The sequence below is a fragment of the Suricata suricatta genome, chromosome 3 (genome assembly GCF_006229205.1).
Source record: "Suricata suricatta isolate VVHF042 chromosome 3, meerkat_22Aug2017_6uvM2_HiC, whole genome shotgun sequence".
In the NCBI taxonomy this organism is placed as follows: domain Eukaryota; kingdom Metazoa; phylum Chordata; class Mammalia; order Carnivora; family Herpestidae; genus Suricata; species Suricata suricatta.
Window position 1 is genome coordinate 52,416,664 of NC_043702.1, and position 27,267 is coordinate 52,443,930.

General features: G+C 39.9%; 1 protein-coding gene across 1 annotated transcript in view; it reads left to right on the plus strand.

The window, feature by feature from the left end:
• TTN (titin) overlaps window positions 1-27,267 on the plus strand; it is a 269,934-nt gene that overhangs the window by 60,484 nt on the left and 182,183 nt on the right. The window contains exons 46-81 of the mRNA XM_029934316.1: window positions 4,523-7,309; window positions 8,083-8,361; window positions 10,411-10,974; window positions 11,509-11,790; window positions 11,887-12,165; window positions 12,611-12,889; window positions 12,988-13,266; window positions 13,385-13,672; window positions 13,787-14,065; window positions 14,167-14,448; window positions 14,544-14,822; window positions 14,936-15,214; window positions 15,316-15,594; window positions 15,711-15,998; window positions 16,124-16,402; window positions 16,535-16,816; window positions 16,917-17,195; window positions 17,312-17,590; window positions 17,703-17,981; window positions 18,093-18,380; window positions 18,621-18,899; window positions 19,094-19,375; window positions 20,390-20,668; window positions 20,790-21,068; window positions 21,871-22,149; window positions 22,266-22,553; window positions 22,715-22,993; window positions 23,084-23,362; window positions 23,467-23,745; window positions 23,858-24,145; window positions 24,272-24,559; window positions 25,089-25,370; window positions 25,633-25,911; window positions 26,019-26,300; window positions 26,446-26,724; window positions 26,823-27,110. Of these exons, the coding sequence (XP_029790176.1) occupies window positions 4,523-7,309; window positions 8,083-8,361; window positions 10,411-10,974; window positions 11,509-11,790; window positions 11,887-12,165; window positions 12,611-12,889; window positions 12,988-13,266; window positions 13,385-13,672; window positions 13,787-14,065; window positions 14,167-14,448; window positions 14,544-14,822; window positions 14,936-15,214; window positions 15,316-15,594; window positions 15,711-15,998; window positions 16,124-16,402; window positions 16,535-16,816; window positions 16,917-17,195; window positions 17,312-17,590; window positions 17,703-17,981; window positions 18,093-18,380; window positions 18,621-18,899; window positions 19,094-19,375; window positions 20,390-20,668; window positions 20,790-21,068; window positions 21,871-22,149; window positions 22,266-22,553; window positions 22,715-22,993; window positions 23,084-23,362; window positions 23,467-23,745; window positions 23,858-24,145; window positions 24,272-24,559; window positions 25,089-25,370; window positions 25,633-25,911; window positions 26,019-26,300; window positions 26,446-26,724; window positions 26,823-27,110 (12,918 nt within the window). The remainder of the gene's footprint in view (window positions 1-4,522; window positions 7,310-8,082; window positions 8,362-10,410; window positions 10,975-11,508; window positions 11,791-11,886; window positions 12,166-12,610; window positions 12,890-12,987; window positions 13,267-13,384; window positions 13,673-13,786; window positions 14,066-14,166; window positions 14,449-14,543; window positions 14,823-14,935; window positions 15,215-15,315; window positions 15,595-15,710; window positions 15,999-16,123; window positions 16,403-16,534; window positions 16,817-16,916; window positions 17,196-17,311; window positions 17,591-17,702; window positions 17,982-18,092; window positions 18,381-18,620; window positions 18,900-19,093; window positions 19,376-20,389; window positions 20,669-20,789; window positions 21,069-21,870; window positions 22,150-22,265; window positions 22,554-22,714; window positions 22,994-23,083; window positions 23,363-23,466; window positions 23,746-23,857; window positions 24,146-24,271; window positions 24,560-25,088; window positions 25,371-25,632; window positions 25,912-26,018; window positions 26,301-26,445; window positions 26,725-26,822; window positions 27,111-27,267) is intronic.

Here is a 27,267-nt window from a genome sequence, read left to right on the forward strand (position 1 = left end):
ACATCATCCAGAACACCTTCTCCTCAAGAAATTGTCCTGGAAGTTGAATTAAGTGAAAAAGATGTTAAAGAATTTGAGAAGCAAGTGAAAATAGTCACAGTTCCTGAATTTACTCCTGATCATAAAAGCATGATTGTGAGTCTGGATGTTCTACCATTGAATTTAGCAGATCCGAGTATGGCTTCAAGGGAGGAAGATGACACAGATTTAAAAATTGATTTAGAAGTATTTGAAATGCCTCCTCGCTTTATAATGCCTATTTGTGATTTTAAAATTCCAGAAAATTCAGACGCTGTGTTCAAATGTTCAGTCATAGGCATCCCTACCCCCGAAGTTAAATGGTATAAAGAATATATGTGTATTGAGCCAGATAACATCAAATATGTGATCAGTGAGGAGAAGGGAAGTCACACCCTTAAAATTCGAAATTTCTGTCCATCTGACAGTGCGACATACAGGTGCAGAGCTATGAATCGAGTAGGAGAGGCCATCTGCCGGGGATTCCTCACCATGGGAGATTCTGAAATGTTTGCGATGACGACAAAGAAAAGTAAAGTGACTTTGAGCAGTGTGAAGGAAGAATTAGTCCTAAAAAGCAAATATTCAGACAGCTTTTTTGAATTTCAGGTGGTGGAAGGGCCTCCCAGGTTTATCAAAGGTATTTCTGACTGTTACGCACCTTTAGGTACTGCAGCTTATTTCCAGTGTTTAGTTCGTGGCTCTCCAAGACCCACGGTTTACTGGTACAAAGATGGGAGATTAGTGCAAGGTACCAGGTTCAGTGCTGAGGAAAGTGGCATAGGGTTCCACAACCTATTCATAACAAGCGTAGTGAAAGATGATGAAGGTGAGTACAGGTGTGTGGCTACGAACAAGTCAGGAATGGCGGAGACCTGTGCAGCCCTCACCCTAACTTAGTTTCCCATGCAATGTTTTGGTGCCTCAGTAATTATTAAATCAATTCGAGTGCTCCCAGATTTTCCAAACTATATCAATCCAATAAATTTCCAAATAGGTCTACTCGATTTGAATTCAATATGTGGAAAACCCCTGGGAAAACAGGTTATCTCTGGAGAAATCTCATGTTTGTAATACATGTAAATATTCTGTTATCTACACTGTGGAACCATCACTGTGTCAACCATGTTGTGAATCATCAAGCACAATTAAACATCTCTGTGGCTACCTGAATGTTTTTGCTGCTGCTTTACCCTCCTCCGTCCTCCACAAAAGAGCTTCAGTAGAATGCATTCTCTTTTAGCAGATAAACTATTTAAGTAACGTAAAACGTAAGATGGAAGACCATGTCACATGACCACATGGACAAATCGGTAAGGTAAATCTCCTCTCTGCTCTGAGTATCAGTCATTTTTGTGATTATAACCATTTTGCATTCAAATCCATGCATACAGACTTGGACTTAGAATAGACAAAGCAAACCACAGCCGAAACCAGCTTCACCTGGTTGTTAACGAACTCTGCAATCTGTTTTACTTTGCAATCTTATATTTGTTTGACTCTTTTACAAATATTTTCAGTATTAATTTTCCTCTCTTAAATATTTTAACAGTTCTGGTTTTGAAGGGACAAGTGGTACTTTCTTTTTTGGGTAGAATTCATCTAGACATTTGCAAAATATACAAAGAAAGATCTTTCCACTTTGGGGAATATCCCATTTTCTCAATTTTTAAAGTGGCATCAAGTGTCAAGTACAGCATTCGATATTGACCTGGGGTGGAAGGTAGGCGGAAAACTACTATATACAGAGATTTTAAACCATAGTCCAATTCCAGAATCTTTAAAATTAGAAGAAAGAAGGGAAAACATTTTTAGTAGTGAGCAATATGGTAATTTGTATTTCATATTATATACAAATAATATATTCAGCTTTACTGTCATTTTTGCTGAATTTCATTTTTAAAACTAGAAATTCATAAGTATTCAAATTCAAGATGTATATATGTTCCTAAAGTAACTTTGTTTTTCACACTTATAATTCTAGTAAATTCACAAAATTCTTAACAATGTATCTATTATCACTGTGAACCTGAATTTTCTTGCATAAGATGTAATAAATATTTAAAAATTCAGTTTTCTTAAGTGAAAATAAGGAGTTGGATCAGAGGATCTCAGAGGTGGTTGTTCAACTCTGTGATTCTGTGTCATTCCGGTGGTAACTTTTCTCGATACAGTTGAGAACAAATTTTAGTTTTGCAACCAACAATGAGAAAAGAAATAGACTATAGTGCTGAAGTTGTGAATCTTTCCTCTGTCTAACTCTGAATTACTCACTGTTGTATTTGTCCCCTGCAATGAGCAACTTTTATGTACCATGATCATATTAAACATATTGCTTTTAATTCTAAAAAATTAAATTTAAATGTAATATTCAAAAGAATTCATATATTCAATTATATTTGTTTCTTTCATCTATTAATTTTTATTCCCACAGTAGGATTCCCTTAAACTCTTCCAAATTAAAGAAGCAATTGAGAGAATGTGCAGACTATAGATAGGGTAGTCAGGTTTTACACCCTTCCCCTACATCCACCCCCACACACACCAAACATTTGTTTTACCTGTTTTGAATCAACATAACTCATCCAGATATACTATTGTGAAACAATCATTTCTGTTTCAACCAGTGAGCACACAATATCTGTGGTACTAAGTCTAGATATAACGTAATATATCACAACATCGATCCCTGAAATAAAACTAATTCTATAGTTCAGGGATTTAGGGATTCATTCTACTCCTAGTTACAAAATGAATGTTTCAATAAATTAGAAATTCAGATCACGACAAACATGACAATAGCTGGCACAGTGGCAGAGCAGGTCAAAACCGGTTTCAGGAAGGAGATGGGAGGGAGGGAGGAAGGAAGGAAGGAACAAACAAACGAACAAACGAACCAACATTTTATCAAATTGACAGGAAGGAAGAATTTGATTTTGCTCATTAGAATTCTTGTAGTCTCATATGCATTGAACTTGAGGATATTCAGAATAACAATGACTGAATTAAAAAAATAAGCCTTGGCTTATTGCTGTAGATAATTAAATAGAATTTTTTTCTGAGTCAATGGCACATAATTTAAGAGCCTAAAATATTAATTTCTCTGATGCTGGATAAAGAATTCATTGTATTACATGTACTAGAGTTTAGACATAATTATTAGCTGCTACTACTACAGGTGTTTTTAACTATACCCTTCATGTTGAGCACATTTGAATTTTATTTACTGCATTTTTTTAATAGTCAGAACACCATGTTAGAACTAAGGGAAAACAACTGAAGATATGCCAACATATTAGTGAGTTGGGGTAATTTAACCATAGTCACATTCTTTCCCTCTCCAGGCATTTTGGGAGTTCAAGTAAGGGAAAGTGGACATGAGTAATATGTTACAAATTAAATGTAAAGTGGTGACCTTTCGTGGATGAAATTAATCAATGGTTTTCTGGCTTACTAATTTAAAAAGTAAACAACTGAGTTATGTATTCTACCTGCTGTAGGTAACGTTTACCAGTACCTACCAGTCATGCCTTCTAATGCTTCCAAACAAGAACAGAAAGGAATTAAGGCCTGACTATTCCATATGATGCCAGGGGAGTAAACTAATAAAATAATAATACTGCTTTGGGGGAAGGTAATAAAACTATTATTAACAGAGCGGTTCTACATTCCTAACAGATTTAAGGAAAAGCTGAATTCCTTGTTATCAAATTAAGCCTTTCATCCTGCCACCCATGATCCTGTTTAAGGAATATCTGTTACTCACGCTTTTGTTTTTCTCTTCCATAATGCTGTATAGGTGTTTCTCACACAATAAAGTACAATCCGGTTTTTAATGTTGGAGTTGTTTTCTTTCATTTCTGATTCTCCAATTTTCTTAACAACAAAAGCCTTATAAAAGCTTGTTAAAATAATATGGCAATTTACACCGCAAAATAAGGCCTGAATTTCTAGTAACCGAAAGAGGTGGTTCTCTTGCAAGTTCAAGTATGTATTTCTGCAGCCTTCTATTTCTAAGAATAGCTTCAGTTTATAAGCAGTAACTGAAACAGATGTTTTATTTTGGAAATCATCAGTCTTCAGTTTGACAATAGATATCATTCTTAACTCAAGAAAATTCTTAAATATAAATAATTATCCTGGATCTTTTTAGAAGCTGATTTCAATATAATCCTGGATTCTCTTATTATAAATAGATAGGCAGCAGTTTTTCAAACTTTATATCACAAAGCGAAACTCATAAAACAGCATTAGAATTTATAAACTCTAACACAAGTGATGTGGACTGAACGTTGCATTAGTACAGTATTTATAATTACATAATGTGATACAATGGGCTAAGGGTAAAAATTTAGAAATGTGCTTTTTGATAATCCAAGATAATCTAGTGATTCCAGGAATAAAGAAGAAGGCCCTCAGCCGGTATATAATTCTTTGACTTCTATATTTTTGCTGTTGTTAAATAAAATTGATAGTAAAATACTAATCATTTTTCCCCATACAGAGTTTTCTAGTTTTCTTCTGTCTGCTGAGGAAGAAGGATTCCAAACGTATAGCTCTGGCCTTCAGTTATCTAATAGAAAGGAAACACTTGAACCTTTGTCTGAACCTCCAGTTCATTCAACGAAATTTGATTCCAAAGAGGAAGGCCATGTTCCAGTTTTCATCAAAGAGGTGTCAAATGTTGAAATAAGCATAGGGGATGTGGCTAAACTATCTGTTACTGTCACTGGCATTCCCAAGCCTAAAATTCAGTGGTTGTTTAATGGAGTGATGTTAATCCCTTCTGCTGACTACAAATTTGTTTTTGATGGTAACGACCATAGTCTGATCATTTTGTTCACCAAATTTGAGGATGAGGGAGAGTATACATGTATCGCCAGTAATGAATATGGACAGACAGTATGCAGTGCCTATCTAAAAATAATTTCCAAAGGAGAGGAGCACAAAGAGACAGAACCAGAACCAGTGGAAAGAGTTCTGGATAAGTCTGAAGGTTCCTGTCCTCCTTACTTCATTAAGGAGTTCAAACCAATTCACTGTGTTCAGGGGGCTCCTGCCGTCTTTGAGTACAAGGTACTTGGAGAGCCTGCACCCACTGTTTTGTGGTTCAAAGAAAAAAACCAGCTTTGCACCAATATTTTTTACACCATCATTCATAACCCTGATGGTTCCGGGACGTTCATTGTCAATGACCCTCAGAGCGAAGATGGTGGCCTCTATGTCTGTAAAGCAGAGAATATGTGGGGTGAGTCCACCTGTGCCGCAGAGCTTCTCGTGCTTCCGGAAGACTCAGATGTGACTGATGCTCCCTGTAAAGCAAAGCCCCCACCAGAGGCTACTCATGATTTTCCGCCAATGTCATTAAAGGATCCTGCCACTGAGGGATTTGACTCAGAGCAGGAAATTGTAGCTTTTGTAAAGGATACTGTTTTGAAAGCTGCTTTAATTGCAGAAGAAAGCCAGCAGCTTTCTTATGAGCATATTGTTAAAACCAAAGAACTGAGTAGCCAAGCGACTTTAGTGGCTGAACAATTGCAATCCACAGTCACGTTGGAGCAGAATATGCCTCATACAGACAGCACCAGGGAACTTCTTTCCATCGATGGCACTCTTTGTGTTCAGTCTCTCAAGGAACCATCTCCCAATTTACAGCCACCGATTGTCCAGGCCCAGAAAACCCTCCCTAAAGAAGATCTCCTAATGCTTCAAGAGCCAGAGTCACAGGTGGTCCTATCAGATACTGAAAAAGTCTTCCCAAGTGCTGTGTCCATAGAGGAAATTAGTTCATTAACAGTGGAGCCTCTGAAAACATCATTAGCTGAACCTGAAGGGAGTTATCCACAGTCTTCAATCAAAGAAGAACCAGCCCATTCATATTCAACTTCTGTGGCTGAGGAAGTACTTTTATCAAAAGAAAAGACAGTATCTGCAGTGGATACTGGGCAAAGAGTGACTCGGCAGGAGCAGGAGGCGCAGAGCGCTCTCATCCTGAGTCAGAGCTTAGCTGAGGGCAGCATGGAATGTTTCAAGGGTCCTGATGTCACAAGCTCTGAGGTCAACTGTGAGCCTCAGGTCCCTTCAGAACATACCTGCTCAGAAAGTGAAATTTTGATGGAAAGTACAGATCAACTGGAAAGTGAAGTGCATGATTTTGCAGCCAGGACTGAGGAAGGCAAGTCCTTAAGGTTTCCACTAGCATGTGAGGAAAAGCAGGTACTGTTCAAAGAAGAGCATTTTGACAACCTGGCAGTGCCCCTGAACCAAACCAGTGAGTGTAAAAAAGAGCCCATGGTGACAAATGGTGTGCAAGAGGTGCAGAGAAGTGACACTCTTTGTAAGGAAAGTTGGCTTTCCGGAATTCCAGGAGAAGAACGATTGAACCTCAAAACTCAGATCCGCAGGGCTTTGCAAGCAGCAATGGCCAGTGAGCAACCAAGTCTTTTCTCTGAATGGTTAAGAAACATTGAAAAGGTGGAGATCAAGGCCATAAACTTCACCCAAGAGCCCAAACGCATTTTGTGCACCTACCTTATTACCTCGGTGAAGACTCTAACAGAAGAATTAACCATTGCTATTGAAAACATTGATCCTCAAATGGCTAACTTGAGAACAGAGCTGAAGGATGCTTTGTGCTCTATTATATGTGAGGAAATAAACATCCTAACAGCTGAGGATCCCAGAATCCAGAAAGAAGGCAAAACAGGCTTGCAAGAAGAAATGGGTCCTTTTTCAGATTCACAGAAAGTTGAAGCAATAAGAGAACCAGAAGTCAAATCTAAGTATCTTGTTTCTGTGGAAGAGGTCAGCTGTTTCCTTGTGGAAAGTCAGGTCAAAGTTGCAGATGCCACGCCTGTCCCTGATGAGGTTGCTTCCGCTGCTATCCCTGATGAAAAACAGGATGAGACACCAAAGCCATCAGAGGAAAAAGGGACGTCCCCTGGAAGTGGTACCGGGGAGGTTGGCATCGGGGAGGTACAGGATGATCAGGGTAACTTGGTCCGAGAGGACAGTCCTGTCATACACACGCCCTTGGTGGACACTACTGTGGAGGAAGGTGACCCTGTCAACCTCACATCATCCATAACAAACGCCAAAGAGGTGAATTGGTATTTTGAGGGTAAACTGGTGTGTTCAGATGAAAAGTTCAAGTGTTTACAAGATCAAAATACATACACGCTAGTAATCGACAAAGTAAATACAGAAGAACATCAAGGAACGTATACCTGTGAGGCCTTGAATGAAAATGGAAACACAGCAAGTTCAGCAAAACTCACTGTAGTCAAAAGAGGTTGGATTTTAAGGATGAGTGGGTCGCTCTCTAACACTCACTGGATCGTTATGTTTTAGTTTTCATCACTGAGTTTTCACTTATCTGCCTCTGCCAGGATGCAATTTGAGTAAAGTAAGAATGACATCACAGACATAATCATGGTTATTAATTCTTCTCCTTTTTGCTTGCTGCCCTGAGGGGAGTACATTATCATCTCTATGTTGCTATTTATTTTTAAAATAAAATGTGTTTTCATATTTTTCATAATACTGAGGTTTTTTAGTTTATATATACTTCGATATACTTTCATAATATGTAATAAAAGCTGTCAGCAAACACCTAGCTCCTCTGAAATTGCCAATCTCATCCCTAAACTCAGAATAACCATGATTAATTGTCCACTTGTGTTTCTTATTTTTACTTCTTTTTTGATGTTTCATTTCATCACTATGAAGTAGTGTATCACGTTTTGAAATGCTATTCACAGTGTTCCTAGCCAGCATGCTATATTTAAAGAATATATCATGTTGTTATGCATGTAAGCCCATAGCATCACCTTTTAATCATTTTTTTCCACAGTTCACTGCAAAATAATGATCAAAGATGTTAAAAGCTACTTATTGTCTTCTTTTACCTTCAGCGATTGTTCTCATTTTCCACTTGTCTTAAACTGCTGCCATTCATCTCACCAAGTTCAACTGTTTTACTTCATTAACAGCAACAGCACTTAGAAGAAAACTGTGGTGTGCCTGATAAGGCGGCATGCTAATGGACTCTGCTTCCCTTTGCAGCTGCCCCAGTGATCAGAAGGAGAATCGAGCCCCTGGAAGTAGCTCTAGGCCACCTGGCCAAATTCACCTGTGAGATCCACACTGCCCCCAATGTTCGCTTCCAGTGGTTTAAAGCTGGCCGAGAAATTTATGAGAGTGACAAGTGTTCTATCCGATCTGCAAATTATGTCTCCACCCTGGAAATCCTGAGAACCCAGGTTGTTGACTGTGGCGAGTACACCTGCAAAGCTTCCAATGAGTACGGCAGTGTCAGCTGTACAGCCACCCTGACTGTGACAGGTAAATGACATCCATCAGGGTCATTGTTCCATTTCATATGGTTGCCTATTTTGCTTTTTGTACAGGTGCAGAATATCCTACCAACTGGAGAGACCAATAACCAAGCTATAAGATGGTGGCTAGGTACTGCAGAGCCTATATGGGACAGGAAATCACTATTTAGAGTCATATTTCTGAGAGCAACTAAAGAAAAAGATAACATTATTTTGAAAACAATATCAAGGAATCAAATGACCAGTGGCACTTGAAAACTTGGTTTAGGGTGTTGTTTTGTTCATTCTCTTTTAAAAAAAAAAATGACTAGCATTGTGGAAGAGCCTTAGATAACTCCTCACGGACTAACATGGCCCTCAATGTGAAACATTTCAGGACACTTTGGTGCTACTAAAAAATAAATAATGTCCCAATGTATTTAATCATATAGAACCAGTTAACCAGTTAAGAACAGAATTACAAACTGAAAAAAGCCAAAGCATAAGATGAAAGTTAAATCCTAATAAAAGACAGGGAGCTCTACAGGAATACACACTAGGATTCTTACCCTAGGCTTTCCTATTAATTTAAAAATAAGGGCAACTTATATAAACATTCTGTTCTCAATTTCCTAATTGACCAACAGGATAACTTCTGAGTAGTTAATGCTCATTGCGTGTTTGAATTCCCTCATTAGTGAGAGAGAGAGAGAGAGAGAGAGAGAGAGAGAGAGAGAGAGAGGAGAGAGAGAGAACAAAAGAGAAAAGAGAAAATGTGTAGCACTTTCCTTTTCTTTTCTGTCTCTGTCTTTCTCTTTTGCTTTCTCCTTCCAAGGGAAAGTGTGAATATGAACTATGGCTTAGGGGAGCGCCTGGTGGCTCAGTTGGTTAAGCATCTGACTCTTGATTTTGGCTCAGGTTAGGATCTCAAGGTTCATGAGTTTGAGCCCCATGTTGGACTCTCTATTGACAATTTGGAGCCTGCTTTGGATTCTCTCTCTCCCTCTCTCTATGCCCCTCCCCTGCTTGCTCTCTATCTCTCTTTCAAAGTAAATAAATGAACATTTAGAAGCAAAAACAAAAAAACTATGGCTTAGGGTCTAGGTAGCAATTACCTATGTTTTCAAGAGAAGCCATGCATTAAATATCTGGGTGGGACAGTCCTTTGGTCTTTTCCAGAAGAAGCATGAAGAGAAAAGGCAAAAACAGCACATCTCTTTGACTCAGAAAAGTCAGGGTTCCCTGTAGCTTCCTCACCTCTGCAACTCTTTTACATATCCAAAAATCTGAAACCTAGATCGCTGATGATCCATCTAGTGGTTTCACCTTGTGATCAAAGAGTCTCCAAGAGACCAGCTACATGGCAGTATTCTTAAGGGCACTTTTGAAAACCTCTTCCCCCAAGTTGGGCCAGTTCAGTGATAGGACTAATACCCGAGCTTCAAATAACAAGAGGGAAAGAAGGAAGAAGTGATTTTATTTTTAATTGAAAGAGATTCCTAGATACTTCCTTCAAAGTACAGAATGGAAATGGGACCTTAACTGGTGTAAATATTTTTACAAGTTTGAAAAGACTTAGGGGATGGATTCTAAGTTGGGTCATTTAGGGATTTGCTGATGGTTGACATGAAGGTTAGAGAGAGTTCACAACACTAACTTGATGTTCTTATCACTTAATGTCCCTACTCTTCAGAAGAGTCAAGTGCATTTTCTTTATCTTCTTTACACAGTCTTCTAATTCACAGAATTAAAATATCGACTGAATTGCTTATCAAACAATTCAGACAACTAATCTACTAGAGTGGACAAATCTTTTAACAGTAATAAGCTGATGTTGCTGCTAGACAAAGCAACATGTGTTCTTTCCTTTAATAGAGACATAAAGTGCTATCTCACTCCTCTGTAAAGAACTCACTCATCCCTTTCCTTGGGCAAATCTTTTCATCTTATTATCTTATTTTACACAATGTCTCAGGTCTACTAAATATAGAACTCCTCTTTTCCCTTTCTTAGAATAGATAGTTAAAAGGGCTTCTCTGGGGACAAAATATAACGTTGAAAAAAATTTCTTTTGCAGAGGCCTATCCACCAAGCTTTTACTCCAGACCTAAGTCCATTACAACTTTTGTGGGTAAGACAGCCAAGTTCCTCTGCACAGTGTTAGGGACCCCTGTGATTGAAACCATTTGGCAAAAAGATGGTGCTGCACTCTCCCCTTCTCCTAACTGCAAGATTTCAGATGCAGAAAACAAACACAGTTTAGAACTCTCGAATCTTACGGTTCAAGATAGAGGAGTTTATTCTTGTAAAGCTTCTAACAAGTTTGGAGCTGACATCTGCCAGGCTGAGTTAATCATAATCGACAAGCCACATTTCATTAAAGAATTAGAGCCTGTGCAATCAGCTATCAATAAGAAGATCCACCTCGAGTGCCAAGTAGACGAAGACAGAAAAGTTACAGTGACGTGGAACAAAGATGGGCAAAAACTCCCCCCTGGAAAAGATTATAAGATCTATTTTGAGGATAAAATAGCATCGCTTGAGATCCCTCTGGCCAAACTAAAAGATTCAGGAACCTATGTCTGTACAGCTTCCAACGAGGCCGGGAGCAGCTCCTCTTCAGCCACAGTGACTATCAGAGGTAAGAAATGAGTGAATATTATCTTTCGCTTCCTTCTCTTTAAGGATGCCACTGTAGAAGATCTTTGACAAACAATGCAGCCCCTACATTTTATTACTAAAATAATTTCATCCAAGAAATTTTGGGTTTGGGGAAATCCTGGCGTTGTTGGATTTTATGTTTTTAATCATCTTCGGGAATCACTTTGTTCTTTTAAAGCTGTCTGCCATTAAAAAAGCTTGCTTAAAATTTCTTCTAAGAACTTTGAGTGTCTAGGTGACCCTTGACTGTCTTCTTTGATAAAATTGTTTTTTTGTGTAAGTTGAGTTTGCTTGTTTTGTGTTTGCTTGTTTGTTTGTTTTAATTGAGAGACTGGGAAAGTGTATTAAAATCATGGAAACAGGGAGAGCTATTGAGTGCACCATTACCCTTTCAGAAATTTCATCGAGATATTTTATGTGGGTTGTGTCTTTTTGTTGTAATACGTCTACTTTTCTTTTGTGGGGTTTATGCTTCAGATATCTTTTCTTTTTCTTTTTTGTTAACGTCCTATAGAGCCACCATCCTTTGTGAAGAAGGTGGATCCCTCTTACTTAATGCTTCCAGGGGAATCAGCACGCCTCCATTGCAAACTCAAAGGCTCACCTGTGATCCAGGTGACTTGGTTTAAAAATAACAAAGAACTTCATGAGAGTAACACTATTCGAATGTCTTTTGTCAATTCTGAGGCCGTGCTTGATATTACGGACGTAAAAGTTGAAGACAGTGGCAATTACTCGTGTGAAGCAGTCAATGATGTTGGCAGCGACAGCTGCAGTGCCGAAATAGTTATCAAAGGTTTGTTTCCTTGGGGTTCTTTGTATTTCTGAGACAAAATGTTCTTTTTAATTGCTGGCCACACGTGACTTATACGATGCTTTCATGCTTTTGTAGAGCCTCCTTCTTTCATCAAAACTCTTGAGCCTGCAGATATAGTGAGAGGAACAAATGCCCTTCTTCAGTGTGAAGTCTCAGGCACTGGACCATTTGAAATTAGCTGGTTCAAAGATAAGAAGCAAATTCGGAGTAGTAAAAAGTACAGGCTGTTTTCTCAGAAGTCTCTTGTGTCCCTGGAGATATTTTCTTTCAATAGTGCAGATGTGGGTGACTATGAATGTGTCGTTGCTAACGAAGTTGGGAAGTGCGGCTGCGTTGCAACGCATTTATTAAAAGGTCAGTGCTTGAACATAACGATGTCTCTTTAATAAATTCTCAAGATAGCTTTCCTAACCCACAGAAGGAAAGCTGGTACCTTTTCTTCTTCTCCTAACCTTTGAAAATATGTTTGACCTTTGGTTTAACCTGGGGCCTTGGGGACCTTCATCCAGTCTTTATTCTGAGATCGCTATAAATATTTAATCTCTGATAACAGAAGTGGGTTATGGGATAATCTTCTGTCATCATTATGTTACCTGGTAACCCTGTATCTTCTGTGCTTCTTTCTCTTGGATGGAGTTGTCATTCTTCTTAAATTTTAATTTATTCTTCTAATTGGCCAACACCATGGGATAGCAGTATTGGCAAGATAAATATAATCTAGATAAAAAGCATTTAGATGTATGTGGTGTTGAAAGGGCTTGGGAACTGATCAGTTTTATCTGTTCTCTTTTTTAACTAGAACCACCCACCTTTGTAAAGAAAGTAGATGATTTTACTGCACTGGCAGGTCAAACTGTTACCTTACAAGCTGCTGTGAGAGGGTCAGAACCCATTTCTGTCACATGGATGAAAGGACAAGAGGTCATTAAAGAAGATGGAAAAATCAAAATGAGCTTTTCTAATGGTGTTGCGACCCTGATAATCCCTGATGTTCAAATTAGTTTTGGTGGCAAATACACATGCCTGGCTGAAAATGAAGCCGGAAGCCAAACGTCTGTTGGGGAATTAATAGTTAAAGGTTCGTGTAGGAACATTTTTTACTTAGAATCGATATTTCCATTTAAAGCGAAACCTTAATGCACTTTTCAGCATGCTAATCCCTTAATACCATTGTAGAACCTGCCAAAATCGTTGAGAGAGCAGAGCTGATCCAGGGGACAGCAGGAGACCCAGCCACACTGGAGTACACGGTCACAGGAACCCCAGAACTCAAGCCCAAATGGTACAAAGATGGGAGGCCTTTGGTTGCCAGTAAAAAGTATCGAATAAGTTTTAAAAACAATGTGGCCCAACTCAAATTTTATTCAGCTGAACTGCATGATAGTGGCCAATACACATTTGAGATTTCCAACGAAGTGGGCAGCAGCTCCTGTGAAACAACATTCACTGTGTTAGGTTAGTATCTTCAGAAGCCTCTGACACAAGTTCTCTTGAAACCCCACAAATAAGCAAAAATGAAATCCCCGAGCACTTCTCCATGCTCATCTTTCTTCTCTTCTTATGCCACGAACAGATCGAGACATTGCTCCATTTTTCACCAAACCCCTGCGCAACGTGGATAGCATTGTTAGCAGTACCTGCAGGCTGGACTGTAAGATTGCCGGCTCCCTCCCTATGAGGGTGTCCTGGTTTAAGGATGGCAGAGAAATAGCTTCTTCTGACAAATACAGAATAGCGTTTGTGGAAGGGACGGCCTCTTTGGAGATCAGCAGAGTAGACATGAGCGATGCCGGCAATTTCACCTGTCGAGCCACGAATTCTGTGGGAAGCAAAGACAGCAGCGGAGCCCTGATTGTGCAAGGTTGGCTTGAGACTGTGCATTTCATTCTAATGTAGATGATGTTCCAATTAAGGCCTCTTCCCTTAGATCATGCCTCTTAACTCTTAGAAATTCTTTCTTATATCCCTTCTTTAGAACCACCCAGTTTTGTAATTAAACCTGCATCAAAGGATGTTCTGCCTGGCTCAGCAGTCTGCCTGAAGAGCACCTTCCAAGGGTCCACTCCTCTGACAATCAGATGGCTTAAGGGTAACAAAGAGCTCGTTTCTGGTGGAAGCTGCTATATTACCAAAGAAGCTTTAGAAAGCTCCTTGGAACTCTATGCAGTAAAAACCTCCGATTCAGGCACATACACCTGTACAGTCAGCAACGTCGCTGGAAGCGTGGAGTGCAGTGCAAACTTATTTGTAAAAGGTCTGCCTTGTTTTCTTGACATCTTTGTGCTATCACCGTTACCATCGTTATAGGTTCTTTCCTCTTCCTCATGTTTCTTAGTAACGTCCTTCCTTCCACAGAACCGGCCACATTTGTTGAAAAGTTAGAGCCATCACAGCTGTTAAAGAAGGGAGATGCCACCCAGTTGGCCTGCAAAGTAACTGGTACCCCTCCAATTAAAATAACATGGTTTGCAAATGATAGAGAACTTAAGGAGAGCAGCAAACACAAAATGTCTTTTGTGGAGTCCACTGCAGTTCTAAGACTTACAGATGTTGCCATTGAAGACAGCGGTGAATATATGTGTGAGGCTCAAAATGAGGCTGGCAGTGACCACTGTGGAAGCATTTTAATAGTCAAAGGTTTGTGTCCACATTGCCCCTTGTGTTACCAAAGTTGTGGCCCGTGGCATAGATTCCTCCCTCATTAACTCAAAATAATTCCTCTTCTACTGTAGAGTCTCCTTACTTTACCAAGGAATTTAAGCCAGTTGAGGTGTTGAAGGAGTACGATGTCATGTTGCTGGCTGAGGTGGCAGGCACACCTCCCTATGAGATCACTTGGTTCAAAGACAACACGACGCTGAGAAGTGGTAGGAAGTTTAAAACCTTCATTCAGGACCAGCTGGTTAGCCTGCAGATCCTCAAGTTCATAGCTGCGGATGCTGGTGAATACCAGTGTCGGGTGACCAATGAGGTGGGCAGCAGCACGTGCAGTGCCCGGGTGACGTTAAGAGGTTAGTGTCGGTTCAAATGATGCCCTGGCTCTTCTGCAGAATCAACTCTTCTTTTAAAAAAATTCGAGTTTTGCTGCAAAGCTGATATTGATGGATAATTATTCTTCTATTAGAACCCCCAACCTTTGTAAAGAAGATCGAGAGTACCAGCTCCCTTCGAGGAGGCACAGCTGCCTTCCAGGCCGCTCTGAAGGGCTCCTTGCCAATCACGGTGACTTGGTTAAAAGACAACGATGAAATCACTGAAGATAATAATATAAGAATGACCTTTGAAAACAATGTGGCTAGTCTGTACCTCAGTGGCATTGAAGTCAAGCACGATGGGAAATATGTCTGTCAGGCCAAAAATGATGCAGGGATACAAAGATGTTCTGCAGTGCTCTCAGTTAAAGGTCGGTTCAGAAGATTTGCCGTGAGTTTTAGGAACTAATGCAGATATAAACCTTTTAGCCGAGTGATTCACAACCCACACCTATCCCTTTGTTTTCTACAGAACCTGCAACAATCACCGAAGAGGCTGTGTCTATAGATGTCACCCAAGGAGACCCAGCCACTTTGCAGGTTAAATTTTCAGGGACCAAGGAAATTACAGCCAGATGGTTTAAAGATGGCCAAGAGCTGACCCTGGGCCAAAAATACAAAATCAGTGTCAGTGACACAGTCTCTATACTGAAGATTATTTCTACAGAAAAAAGAGATAGTGGAGAATATACTTTTGAGGTCCAGAATGATGTTGGGAGAAGCAGCTGCAAAGCTAGCATTAATGTATTAGGTCAGTATTGAAAGGGGGCATCTCTGTGCTCCTCCGTCTCTTAAAGCTGCAGAGAAAATACAGATTGCTGGGTCGACCTAACTTCTCTTGTTGTTTGTTGCTTTTCCATTGCACAGATCTTATCATACCTCCCTCATTCACCAAAAAGCTGAAGAAAATGGACAGCATTAAAGGATCTTTCATTGACTTAGAATGTATAGTGGCTGGGTCCCATCCCATAAGCATCCAGTGGTTCAAAGATGATCAAGAAATATCAGCTAGTGATAAATACAAATTCTCTTTTCATGACAATACTGCCTTCTTGGAAATCAGTCATCTAGAAGGTTCAGACAGTGGGACGTACACTTGTTCTGCCACTAATAAGGCAGGACACAACCAGTGCAGTGGCCATCTTACAGTCAAAGGTTGGCATTTTTTATCTCCACTTAACAAAAACTTCTTGCTCTCTCGTTTCTTAATCCTCACCCTTATTGCTCCATTCCAAAATAAACCTTCCTTTCTCTTTTTGCTTCTTTTTCTTTCATCCCAGAACCCCCTTACTTTGTGGAGAAGCCACAGTCACAAGATGTCAATCCCCATGCAAGGGTTCAGTTAAAGGCTCTTGTGGGTGGTACCGCACCCCTGACAATAAAGTGGTTTAAAGATAACAAAGAGTTGCACTCGGGAGCAGCTCGCTCAGTTTGGAAGGATGACACCTCCACCATCCTGGAGCTCTTTTCCACCAAAGCTGCCGATTCTGGGACCTACATTTGCCAGCTAAGCAATGATGTTGGCACAGCAACCAGTAAAGCCACTCTCTTTGTGAAAGGTCTGATCTCTCTCCACATCTCTCTTGCTTGCTTGTCTAGATTTTCTTGGAGGGAGGGAAGAGGCTTAAGAAAGTGATTTTGACCTTTGTTTTACAAAAATGTTCAACATCACACTTTTCCTCCATCTTTAGAACCTCCTCAATTCATTAAGAAGCCCAGCCCAGTATTAGTGCTGAGAAATGGACAGTCTACAACATTTGAATGCCAAATAACAGGCACTCCTGAAATCAGAGTTGCTTGGTATCTGGATGGGAATGAAATAACGGCCATTCAGAAACATGGCATTTCCTTTGTCGATGGTTTAGCCACTTTCCAAATTTCTAGCGCCAGGGTAGAACACAGTGGGACTTACGTCTGTGAAGCCCGTAACGACGCAGGCACAGCAAGCTGCAGCGTTGAATTAAAAGTGAAAGGTTCGTGACTGCATGTGCTTTCCATTTTGGCTGTGCTGCCAGCCAGGCCCTGGGTCTTCCCTTAAGTAAGCCGGTCTCTGTCTTCCTTTTGAATCCTCAGAACCTCCCACCTTTATAAGGGAGCTGAAGCCCGCAGAAGTAGTGAAAGATAGCGATGTGGAGCTGGAATGTGAAGTTATGGGAACATCTCCATTTGAAGTCACGTGGCTGAAGAATAACAGGGAAATCCGAAGCAGCAAAAAGTACACCCTAACTGGCAAAGTATCAGTGTTTAACCTCCATATAACCAAATGCGACCCTTCAGACACGGGTGAATACCAGTGTATTGTATCCAACGAAGGCGGCAGCTGCTCCTGCAGTACTAGAGTCTCCCTCAAAGGTCAGTCATACGCACGAGAAGCAGGCTACCATGTAGAAATTTGGTAATGCTCCTTAATTTTATGATTATGAGAAGATGTTCAAATACACCTCTTCTTTTCACTAATTTAATCACAGAACCACCGTCCTTCACTAAGAAGATAGAGAACGTCACGACTGTTTTGAAAACTTCTGCCACCTTTCAGAGTACTGTGGCGGGCTCTCCTCCCATTTCTGTTACCTGGCTAAAGGATGATCACATTCTCGACGAAGATGATAACGTTCATATTTCGTTTGTGAACAATGTGGCCACACTTCAGATCAGGGCTGTGGACAATGGACACAGTGGGAGATACACGTGTCAAGCCAAGAACGAGTCAGGAGTTGAGAGGTGTTATGCATTCCTTTTAGTACAAGGTTTGTAAGCCTTTCTCTTGAGAACCTAGTCTGTGGGGACCATTTCATAAGCACACCTTAGTTCTAGTAGAATTATCAACGCAACTAATTTGCATTTTAATTCTTACTGCAGAACCTGCTCAAATCCTAGAGAAAGCTAAATCTGTTGACGTTACTGAGAAAGACCCAGTCACGCTGGAGTGTGTTGTGGCTGGAACACCAGAACTCAAAGTGAAGTGGCTCAAAGACGGAAAACAAATTGTGCCCAGTAGATACTTTTCGATGAGTTTTGAAAATAATGTGGCCAGTTTTAGGATTCAGTCAGTAATGAAGCAAGACAGTGGTCAGTATACTTTCAAGGTGGAAAATGACTTTGGAAGCAGTAGCTGTGACGCCTACCTGAGAGTGCTAGGTTTGTATTTTGGCCCTCGTGGGCTTCCCTTCCTTATTTCTGCTACTTAATGCCCTTTGTAAACAAATGGCAACATGCTAATGGGTGTGTTTTGCTCTTTGCGTTGGCTAGATGAAAATATTCCTCCATCATTCACCAAAAAACTAACCAAAATGGATAAGGTTCTGGGCTCTTCTATACGTATGGAGTGCAAGGTTTCTGGCTCGCTTCCTATTAGTGCTCAGTGGTTTAAGGATGGAAAAGAAATATCTACAAGTGCAAAACACAGACTTGTCTGTCATGAGAACACTGTGTCACTGGAAGTTAATAATCTGGAGTTAGAAGATACTGCAAACTACACCTGCAGGGTCTCAAATGTCGCAGGGGATGATGCATGCAGTGGCATCTTAACTGTTAAAGGTTAGACCTTCTTTTCCTCTTCTTGATTCTTCATTGTTACTGCTTTTAAAATGTACCACTCTTACCTTGTATTCTTTAGAGCTAAAATCTTAATAATTCTGTTTCTTTAGCTACATATTTATTGAGTTCAAGAAATATATAATCATTACTTCTTTTCAGAAATGTTTTCTTACATGTCTATAAAACTGTCAAATAGTTTACAAGAGACCTAATGAAATATATTTCTCTTAATATCTATAGAACCACCAAGCTTCCTAGTGAAACCTGAGAGACAACAAGCTATACCTGATTCTACAGTAGAATTTAAAGCAGTACTGAGAGGAACACCACCATTTAAAATAAAGTGGTTTAAAGATGATGTGGAACTTGCCTCTGGACCTACATGTTTCATTGGCTTAGAAGGGTCAACTAGCTTCTTAAATCTCTATTCAGTGGATGCTTCCAAGACTGGACAATATACTTGCCAAGTTACCAATGACGTTGGTAGCGACTCTTGCACTACAGTGTTGCTTGTGACAGGTGTGCAAGTCTGATTGTTTTGTGTGTCTGTCTGTACAGTGCATCTACCCAGTCGAGAAAGTACACTTCTCTCTAGCAGTACACTGTATTTGCCAGGCATTGTTCATCTTTTCCTCTTTCCTACATATTACCTAATGTAGCTATTGTCATTTGTATAAAGTCCCCCATAATCTCCTCTTTCTTTCACTCTCTAGAACCACCAAAGTTTGTAAAGAAATTAGAAGCATCCAAAATAGTGAAAGCAGGTGACTCAGCACGACTTGAGTGCAAGATAACTGGATCTCCAGAAATCAGAGTTATGTGGTACAGAAATGAACATGAACTCCAAGCCAGTGATAAATACAGAATGACTTTCATTGACTCGGTGGCCGTCCTACAGATGAACAATCTCGGTACTGAGGACGGTGGGGATTTCATTTGTGAGGCTCAGAATCCTGCTGGCAGCACAAGCTGTAGTACCAAGGTTATCGTAAAAGGTAGAAATCTCTTTCTTCTGTTTCTCATTACGTGAAACCCACCTTCTTCTCCCCTGGAGTATCGAGCTCTTTTTTCTTTTACTGTCATTTTAGCTTCCATTTGAGATCATAGACTAATATTACTTCCCTTTTCAGAAGTTATTTCCTCTTAAGGTTTGCTTACATGTAGCCAATCATCCTGAGATTTTTTTTTTGTTATTCCAATGCCATTCCAATCACCTAAACACATTAGACAAAAAATGCAAATTTGATATTGCACAAACATACCAAAAAACAAAAAAGAAAAGAAAAGTAGGTATTTTAAAATTAATTTTTGCCTTCAAGTGCATTAAATTTGTTTTCAATGAATATACCATCATTCTCACAATATTCTTAATCATTAATAATAAATAATATTTACTACATGTATATGGTACAAGCACTATAGGTTTAACCCTACATTTAACACAGGACAATTATATATTACTTTCTCTTTCTAGAATTGGTTCCTAATTTTAAAAAATTATATCATTATACCTTGGAGCAATTAGTACTAGTTTTCTGCAGCCATTTGCCAATATTTTTATCACAAAGTCCAAGTCTGTCATGGTGAGAGGCAATTATTTCAATATTTGTTGACATGGAAGATTTGATCACAGATACCATGGTGGCTTCTAAGTATCTCAGTTACAGAGCACATACAAAAAAATTCATCCCTGAAGTCAGGATTCCATACCTCATGCAAATCATCTTAATTGACATTCTTGGGTTTGGTTTTTGCTTTACAATTTTTGCATCAATCCTTATAGTCCAAGAGAAATTAGTAAAGTATGGTAGATAGAAGGTTTAACTGCTCCATAAAGAGCAGGGGGGGGTCTAGTCTGGGCAATCTCTCAAGGAAGTAGAGTGATTGTATGAAGGCTAACGTTACCTATTACAGTATCTTGACTCTTTCTTCTAACTTAAAAAGAAAGAAAGAAATACATTCTATGGAATTAGATAGCCCAATTCATAAGAAATTCTTGTTTTTTACAGAACCACCTGTTTTTAGCAGCTTCCCTCCTGTAGTAGAAACCCTTAAAAATACTGAGGTTAGTCTTGAGTGTGAACTTTCGGGAACACCGCCATTTGAGGTGATATGGTACAAAGATAAGCGGCAACTCCGAAGTAGCAAGAAACACAAGATTGCATCCAAAAATTTCCACGCAAGTATTCACATTCTCAATGTTGAAACCTCAGACATTGGTGAATACCACTGCAAGGCCCAGAATGAAGTGGGAAGCGATACTTGCATTTGTACTGTCAAATTGAAAGGTAAGCATATTTCCTGCACATGACAGAGATGGCAGGAATGTGCCCAACACTTTTTCCCCCCTCTCTCTTCCATTATCTGGACAATATTCTCAACAGTTTCCACCCATCTTTCCCTGTTCAGAACCACCAAGATTTGTCTCCAAACTGAACAGCCTCACCGTTGTAGCTGGAGAGCCTGCTGAGTTACAAGCATCCATAGAAGGAGCCCAGCCTATTTCTGTCCAGTGGCTTAAAGAGAAAGAAGTGATCAGAGAAAGTGAAAACATCAGAATTACATTTGTAGAAAATATTGCAACTCTGCAGTTTGCAAAAGCAGAGCCAGCAAATGCTGGGAAGTATATCTGCCAAATCCAGAATGATGGTGGAATGAGGGAGAACATGGCCACCTTGACTGTTTTAGGTTGGTACCACATAGTACGATGGTCCCCTGATAGAAGGTGGCGCCAAACACTGAGATGAGTTACTGAGAGCCACTGGTGGAATCTCTTGTTCTGAATTTCATATAGAATGATATTAATCCTTACCTATTTGAAAGCTTTAGGAGAAAGGATCTAACCGATCTTTTTTTTTTTCCTGATCGATCTTTCAAACACTCTTTCCTGTTTCTGTGATCCTGATAAAAATTAGCCATCTGTTTTATTGTTTACCTACTACTTTTCTTCATGAATTAGCAGATGCAGTCATTGACCCTCTTATGCTTAAGCATGAAAATTGTTGGGAACCTGCATATGCAACCAGGAATTTTTGTTTCTTAAGTACTAGATGTTAAAGCTACTAAGAAATCCCAAGATCAAAGTTTGATGGGAAAGACTTGCACATACATCTTTGAACATTTTAATTTAGCAATTATTTGGATAACAACTTTGAAAAAAAAACTGGCTCTAGGAACTTAAAAAAATAAAGCAGGAATATCAATTCATAATAACATGAATACTTTGCTCTAAAGAGGGTCAAGTGCAAACCAATACACATTGTCTAATGCAAATTGTTTGAATTGTTTCGGAGATCAACTGGCGCACAAGCATATTTCTTAATAACTTTCATAATTTCATGATAGCACGAAATTGTGGAATCACATTGTGGTCTAGAGAGAGAGCCCTAACATAACCACACCACTGGAAGAAACAATCTTAGTGATTTTGAGAGTAGAGGTATGGTTAAGGTAACGAACTTTGACAGATGGCTGTCACATTTTATTTCAGAACCTGCAGTCATTGTTGAGAAGGCGGGACCGATGACGGTGACTGTGGGAGAAACATGCACTCTGGAGTGTAAGGTGGCCGGCACTCCTGAACTCTCAGTTGAATGGTACAAGGACGGAAAGCTGTTGACCAGCAGCCAAAAACATAAATTTAGCTTCTACAACAAAATCTCTTCCTTAAAGATTCTCTCTGTTGAAAGGCAAGATGCAGGCACCTACACTTTCCAGGTGCAAAATAATGTTGGAAAAAGTAGCTGTACGGCTGTGGTTGAGGTTTCAGGTTAGTTCCAGTCCATCCCCCACAGTGCTTATGCAAATTCCTTTTACTGGTTTCCTTCTCTCAAGTCTCTTCTGTTCTTTCAAATCCTGATGCCTTTCTCGCCTTTCCTCACACAGACCGAATGGTCCCTCCCTCTTTCACTCGAAGACTGAGAGATACCGCTGGGGTGCTGGGTACTTCGTGTATCTTGGAGTGCAAAGTAGCTGGCTCATCACCTATCTCTGTTGCCTGGTTTCATGAGAGAACCAAGATTGTCAGTGGAGCAAAGTACCAAACCATGTTTTCAGATAATGTCTGCACGTTGCAGCTGAATTCTCTGGACTCCTCAGATATGGGCAATTACACATGCGTGGCTGCTAATGCCGCTGGGTCTGATGAGTGTCGTGCAGCGTTGGCTGTACAAGGTCAGTGTTTTAGAGGCAAACCATTCCTTACAAATTCCTCTCTGGGTACATATCCAGGCACCCGTCTGACACACATTCAAAAGTGCCTTTGTTTTTGATTCAAAGTTGCAGCTAACTTAGAAGCTCATAGGCTCTTTTCACTGTCCTTCGTCTCTATGTAGAACCACCATCTTTTGTGAAGGAACCTGAACCTTTGGAGTTACTACCAGGCAAAAATGTCACTTTCACAAGTGTTATTAGAGGAACCCCTCCGTTCAAGGTGGGCTGGTTCAGAGGTGCCAGGGAACTGGTGAGAGGAGACCAGTGCAACATCTATTTTGAAGACACTGTGGCGGAACTGGAATTATTTAATGTGGACATCCATCAGAGTGGGGAGTATACTTGCGTGGTTTCCAACAGTGCTGGCCAAACATCCTGCACTACTCGTCTCTTTGTAAAAGGTTTGCTCAAGTGCATTTGCTCTTCCTATTCCTTAGTCATTGATGTCGTGCTTTTACTGTGTTTAATTGCTATGCTTTGTCACTCACCAGAACCAGCGACGTTTGTGAAGAGGTTAAGTGACCAGTCTGTGGAACCAGGGAAGTCCATAATTCTGGAGAGCACCTATACTGGAACGCTTCCGATTTCAGTTACCTGGAAAAAGGACGGTTTTGACATAACTCCATCTGAAAAATGCAGCATAGTCACCACAGATAAAACTTGCATCCTGGAAATCCTGAATAGCACAAAAAGAGATGCAGGACAGTACTCCTGTGAAATTGAAAATGAGGCAGGGAAGGATGTTTGCAAAGCTTTGGTATCGACGTTAGGTGTGTTCTTATTCTCTTTAATAACTAGCATCGTGTAGCATGAAGCATGGGTTTGTTCGGTTTTCTTTCATTCCAGTTGCTGATTGCCATCCTTTCTTCTTTAGAACCACCTTATTTTGTTACGGAACTGGAGCCCCTGGAGGCATCAGTTGGAGACTCAGTTTCTTTACAGTGCCAAGTGGCTGGGACGCCAGAAATTACAGTGTCTTGGTACAAAGGAGACACCAAGTTACGGCCAACTCCTGAATACAGGACCTATTTTACGAACAACGTGGCCACACTTGTCTTTAACAAAGTGAACATTAATGACAGTGGAGAGTACACATGTAAAGCAGAAAATAGTATAGGAACTGCTTCATCTAAGACTGTCTTCAGAATTCAAGGTGATGATGTTATTTTTGAAATTAAGAAAATTTTTAAATCTTCATTCTTTTATCTTTGGGGAGAAATTTTCACCTCATCTACTAATGGCTCGAATCGCTTGCCTTCCTACAGAGCGCCAACTCCCACCTTCCTTTGCAAGACAGCTGAAAGACATTGAACAGACTGTGGGGCTGCCGGTTACGCTCACTTGTCGGTTAAATGGCTCGGCACCCATCCAGGTGTGCTGGTACAGAGACGGGGTACTTTTACGAGATGATGAAAACCTACAGATGTCATTTGTAGATAATGTGGCAACTTTAAAAATTCTGCAAGCTGACTTGAGTCACTCTGGCCAGTACTCCTGCTCAGCGTCTAATCCACTTGGAACAGCATCCTCTAGCGCTAGACTGACAGCAAGAGGTTTGTTCTGTGTTAATCTTTCTCTTTGCAAACCATGACTTCTTATTCATGGTCAGAGGAGAAATGGCCAATGAAAAAAAGTAAAATAAAACAAAATGCCCATTGCCTTTTCTTTTCATTTTCCAGAACCTAAGAAATCTCCCTTCTTTGACATCAAGCCTGTATCTATAGATGTCATTGCTGGGGAAAGTGCTGATTTTGAGTGTCATGTTACTGGTGCTCAACCAATGCGAATCACTTGGTCAAAAGACAACAAGGAGATACGTCCTGGAGGAAATTATACTATCACATGTGTGGGAAACACTCCCCATCTAAGAATTCTTAAAGTAGGCAAAGGAGACTCTGGGCAATATACTTGCCAAGCAACCAACGACGTTGGCAAAGACATGTGCTCAGCTCAACTCAGTGTAAAAGGTATCACTGTATGGTGTCTACCAGTGTTTGTTCTCTCCCACATTTGTGTAATTGTCTTCTAAAAGTTTCTTTAGTTTTTAAATGTTTGGGGTAAACTAACTGGGTCATGTTAGAATGTATATTAGTGTTGAAAACATTAGTTAATGTTCTTCTTTGTCTTTTTATTGTTCTTTAATGTTATCTCTAAGTGTGATCCTATCAATTAATGTTTAATTGAAATTTGCTAACTATTGTTTCACTGTCTATTCTCATTTTTTATTCTTTTCTATTATATGCATTCTGATTTATCATCACTAAATTTTGATCAAATACCTCTATAATATGTTAACTTATATGTTTTAGTTTATGTATCAAACTACAAAAATAAACTTAACAATGAAATCCTCTATTAAAAGCTTATTTAATAGAAAACATTTTACCATAAAATTATCAGAAAGTATATTCTTAATAAACCAGTGACTAGTTTAAATATGTGCTTGTGGGATCTTCAACTACAAACCTAAGCTATTTTTTTCCTTTGATTTACTAGAACCTCCAAAGTTTGTTAAGAAACTAGAAGCTTCAAAAATTGCAAAGCAGGGAGAATCCATCCAACTGGAATGTAAAATAAGTGGCTCCCCAGAAATCAAAGTTTCGTGGTTCCGAAATGACAGTGAACTTCATGAAAGTTGGAAATACAACATGTCATTCATTAATTCTGTGGCCTTGCTTACCATCAATGAAGCCAGCACCGAGGACAGTGGGGACTACATCTGTGAGGCTCATAATGGTGTTGGGGATGCCAGCTGCAGCACCGCCCTTACCGTTAAAGGTTAGAAACACTAAGCATCTTTCTTCTCCTCTGATTTGATTCTTTCTCAGCTATGTTATGAGCACCAAACTAAAAAGTCTCAGTAGGAGGATTTGCTTGCAATTCTTAGGCTAGTTTTTATGAATTATTATTTCTTGTGTTAGCATAATGCCATATGGTCACACCAATCCCTCTTAATGATTCTGGATTCTAAAATATTTTTTCTTTTTTTAGCAAGCAAGTATCCTCACCATTTATCTTCTTCTTTTTTTTCTTCTGGTAGCACCTCCTGTTTTCACCCAGAAGCCTTCTCCAGTAGGAGCTCTTAAGGGTTCTGATGTTATCTTCCAATGTGAAATTTCGGGCACCCCCCCATTTGAAGTCGTGTGGGTTAAAGATCGAAAGCAAGTTCGAAGCAGCAAGAAATTTAAAATCACTTCCAAAAATTATGATACAAGTCTTCATATCCTTAATCTTGAAGCCGCCGATGTAGGAGAGTATCACTGCAAAGCTACCAATGAGGTGGGAAGCGACACATGTGTTTGCACCGTCAAGTTCAAAGGTTTGTATACGTGGGCACAAAAATATATGCCTCTTGCTTAACTAATAATTTATGTGGCTGTGAATCCCTTTATTTACTCTAATTTCTAATGAAATTTTTTTCATTAGAACCCCCACGATTTGTGAAAAAGCTAAGCGACACCTCAACCCTTGTTGGGGATCCTGTTGAGTTACGGGCTGTAGTGGAAGGCTTCCAGCCAATTTCTGTTGTCTGGCTGAAAGATAAAGGCGAAGTCATCAGAGAAAGTGAAAACACTAGGATTTCATTCATTGATAATGTTGCAACTCTCCAACTTGGGAGCCCGGAAGCATCTAATTCTGGAAAATATGTGTGTCAAATCAAAAATGATGCCGGAATGAGAGAATGTTCAGCCGTATTGACTGTACTGGGTTAGTAACAAAGTACAACGTGAGAAAAAAATCAAATTGGCCCATGATCATTGTCTGCAAATATCACTCTTACCCCATAACATTTTGATTACACTTTTAGTTTGAAGGTGACTTTGTTTTCAATGCATTATACTTCTTCTTTCAGAACCAGCCAGAATCCTAGAGAAGCCAGAACCCATGACTGTCACTACTGGAAATCCTTTTGCTTTAGAGTGTGTAGTGACAGGAACCCCTGAACTTTCAGTCAAGTGGTTCAAAGATGGGAGAGAATTATCTGCAGACAGCAAACATCACATTACATTCATCAACAAAGTGGCTTCAGTTAAAATCCCTTGCGCAGAAATGAGTGACAAGGGGTTATATAGCTTTGAAGTGAAGAACAGCGTTGGCAAAAGTAGCTGTTCTGTGTCTGTCCATGTTTCGGGTGAGTAGTAGGAGGTTCTTATGAATATATAATTTTTCCTAGAAAAACAAAAAAAGGAAGCTTCTCTTATCAAAGGAAAACTACTCTTCTCCACCTAGATCGCGTTGTGCCTCCTTCCTTCATCCGCAAGCTGAAAGACACGAGTGCCATCCTGGGAGCCTCTGCGGTATTGGAGTGCCGAGTCTCTGGTTCAGCCCCGATTTCAGTTGGCTGGTTTCAGGATGGCAATGAGATTGTTAGTGGACCTAAATGCCAGTCCAGCTTTTCAGAAAATGTCTGTACTTTGAATCTGAGCTTACTGGAGCCCACAGACACAGGCACATACACGTGTGTGGCCGCCAACGTGGCGGGTTCGGATGAATGCTCGGCCGTCCTGACCGTGCAAGGTCAGTGTGCAAGGATCAGGTGGCTGCTCCTCTAACATCTCTTCTCTAAGAGACTTTGCATGCAATTTCCTTATCTTCTCTTCATTTTTAGTCTTAGTTCCTCTTCTTCAAGTAGCAGAAGCACATCTCACCTGGATTTCTTTTCTCTCTTGCTCTC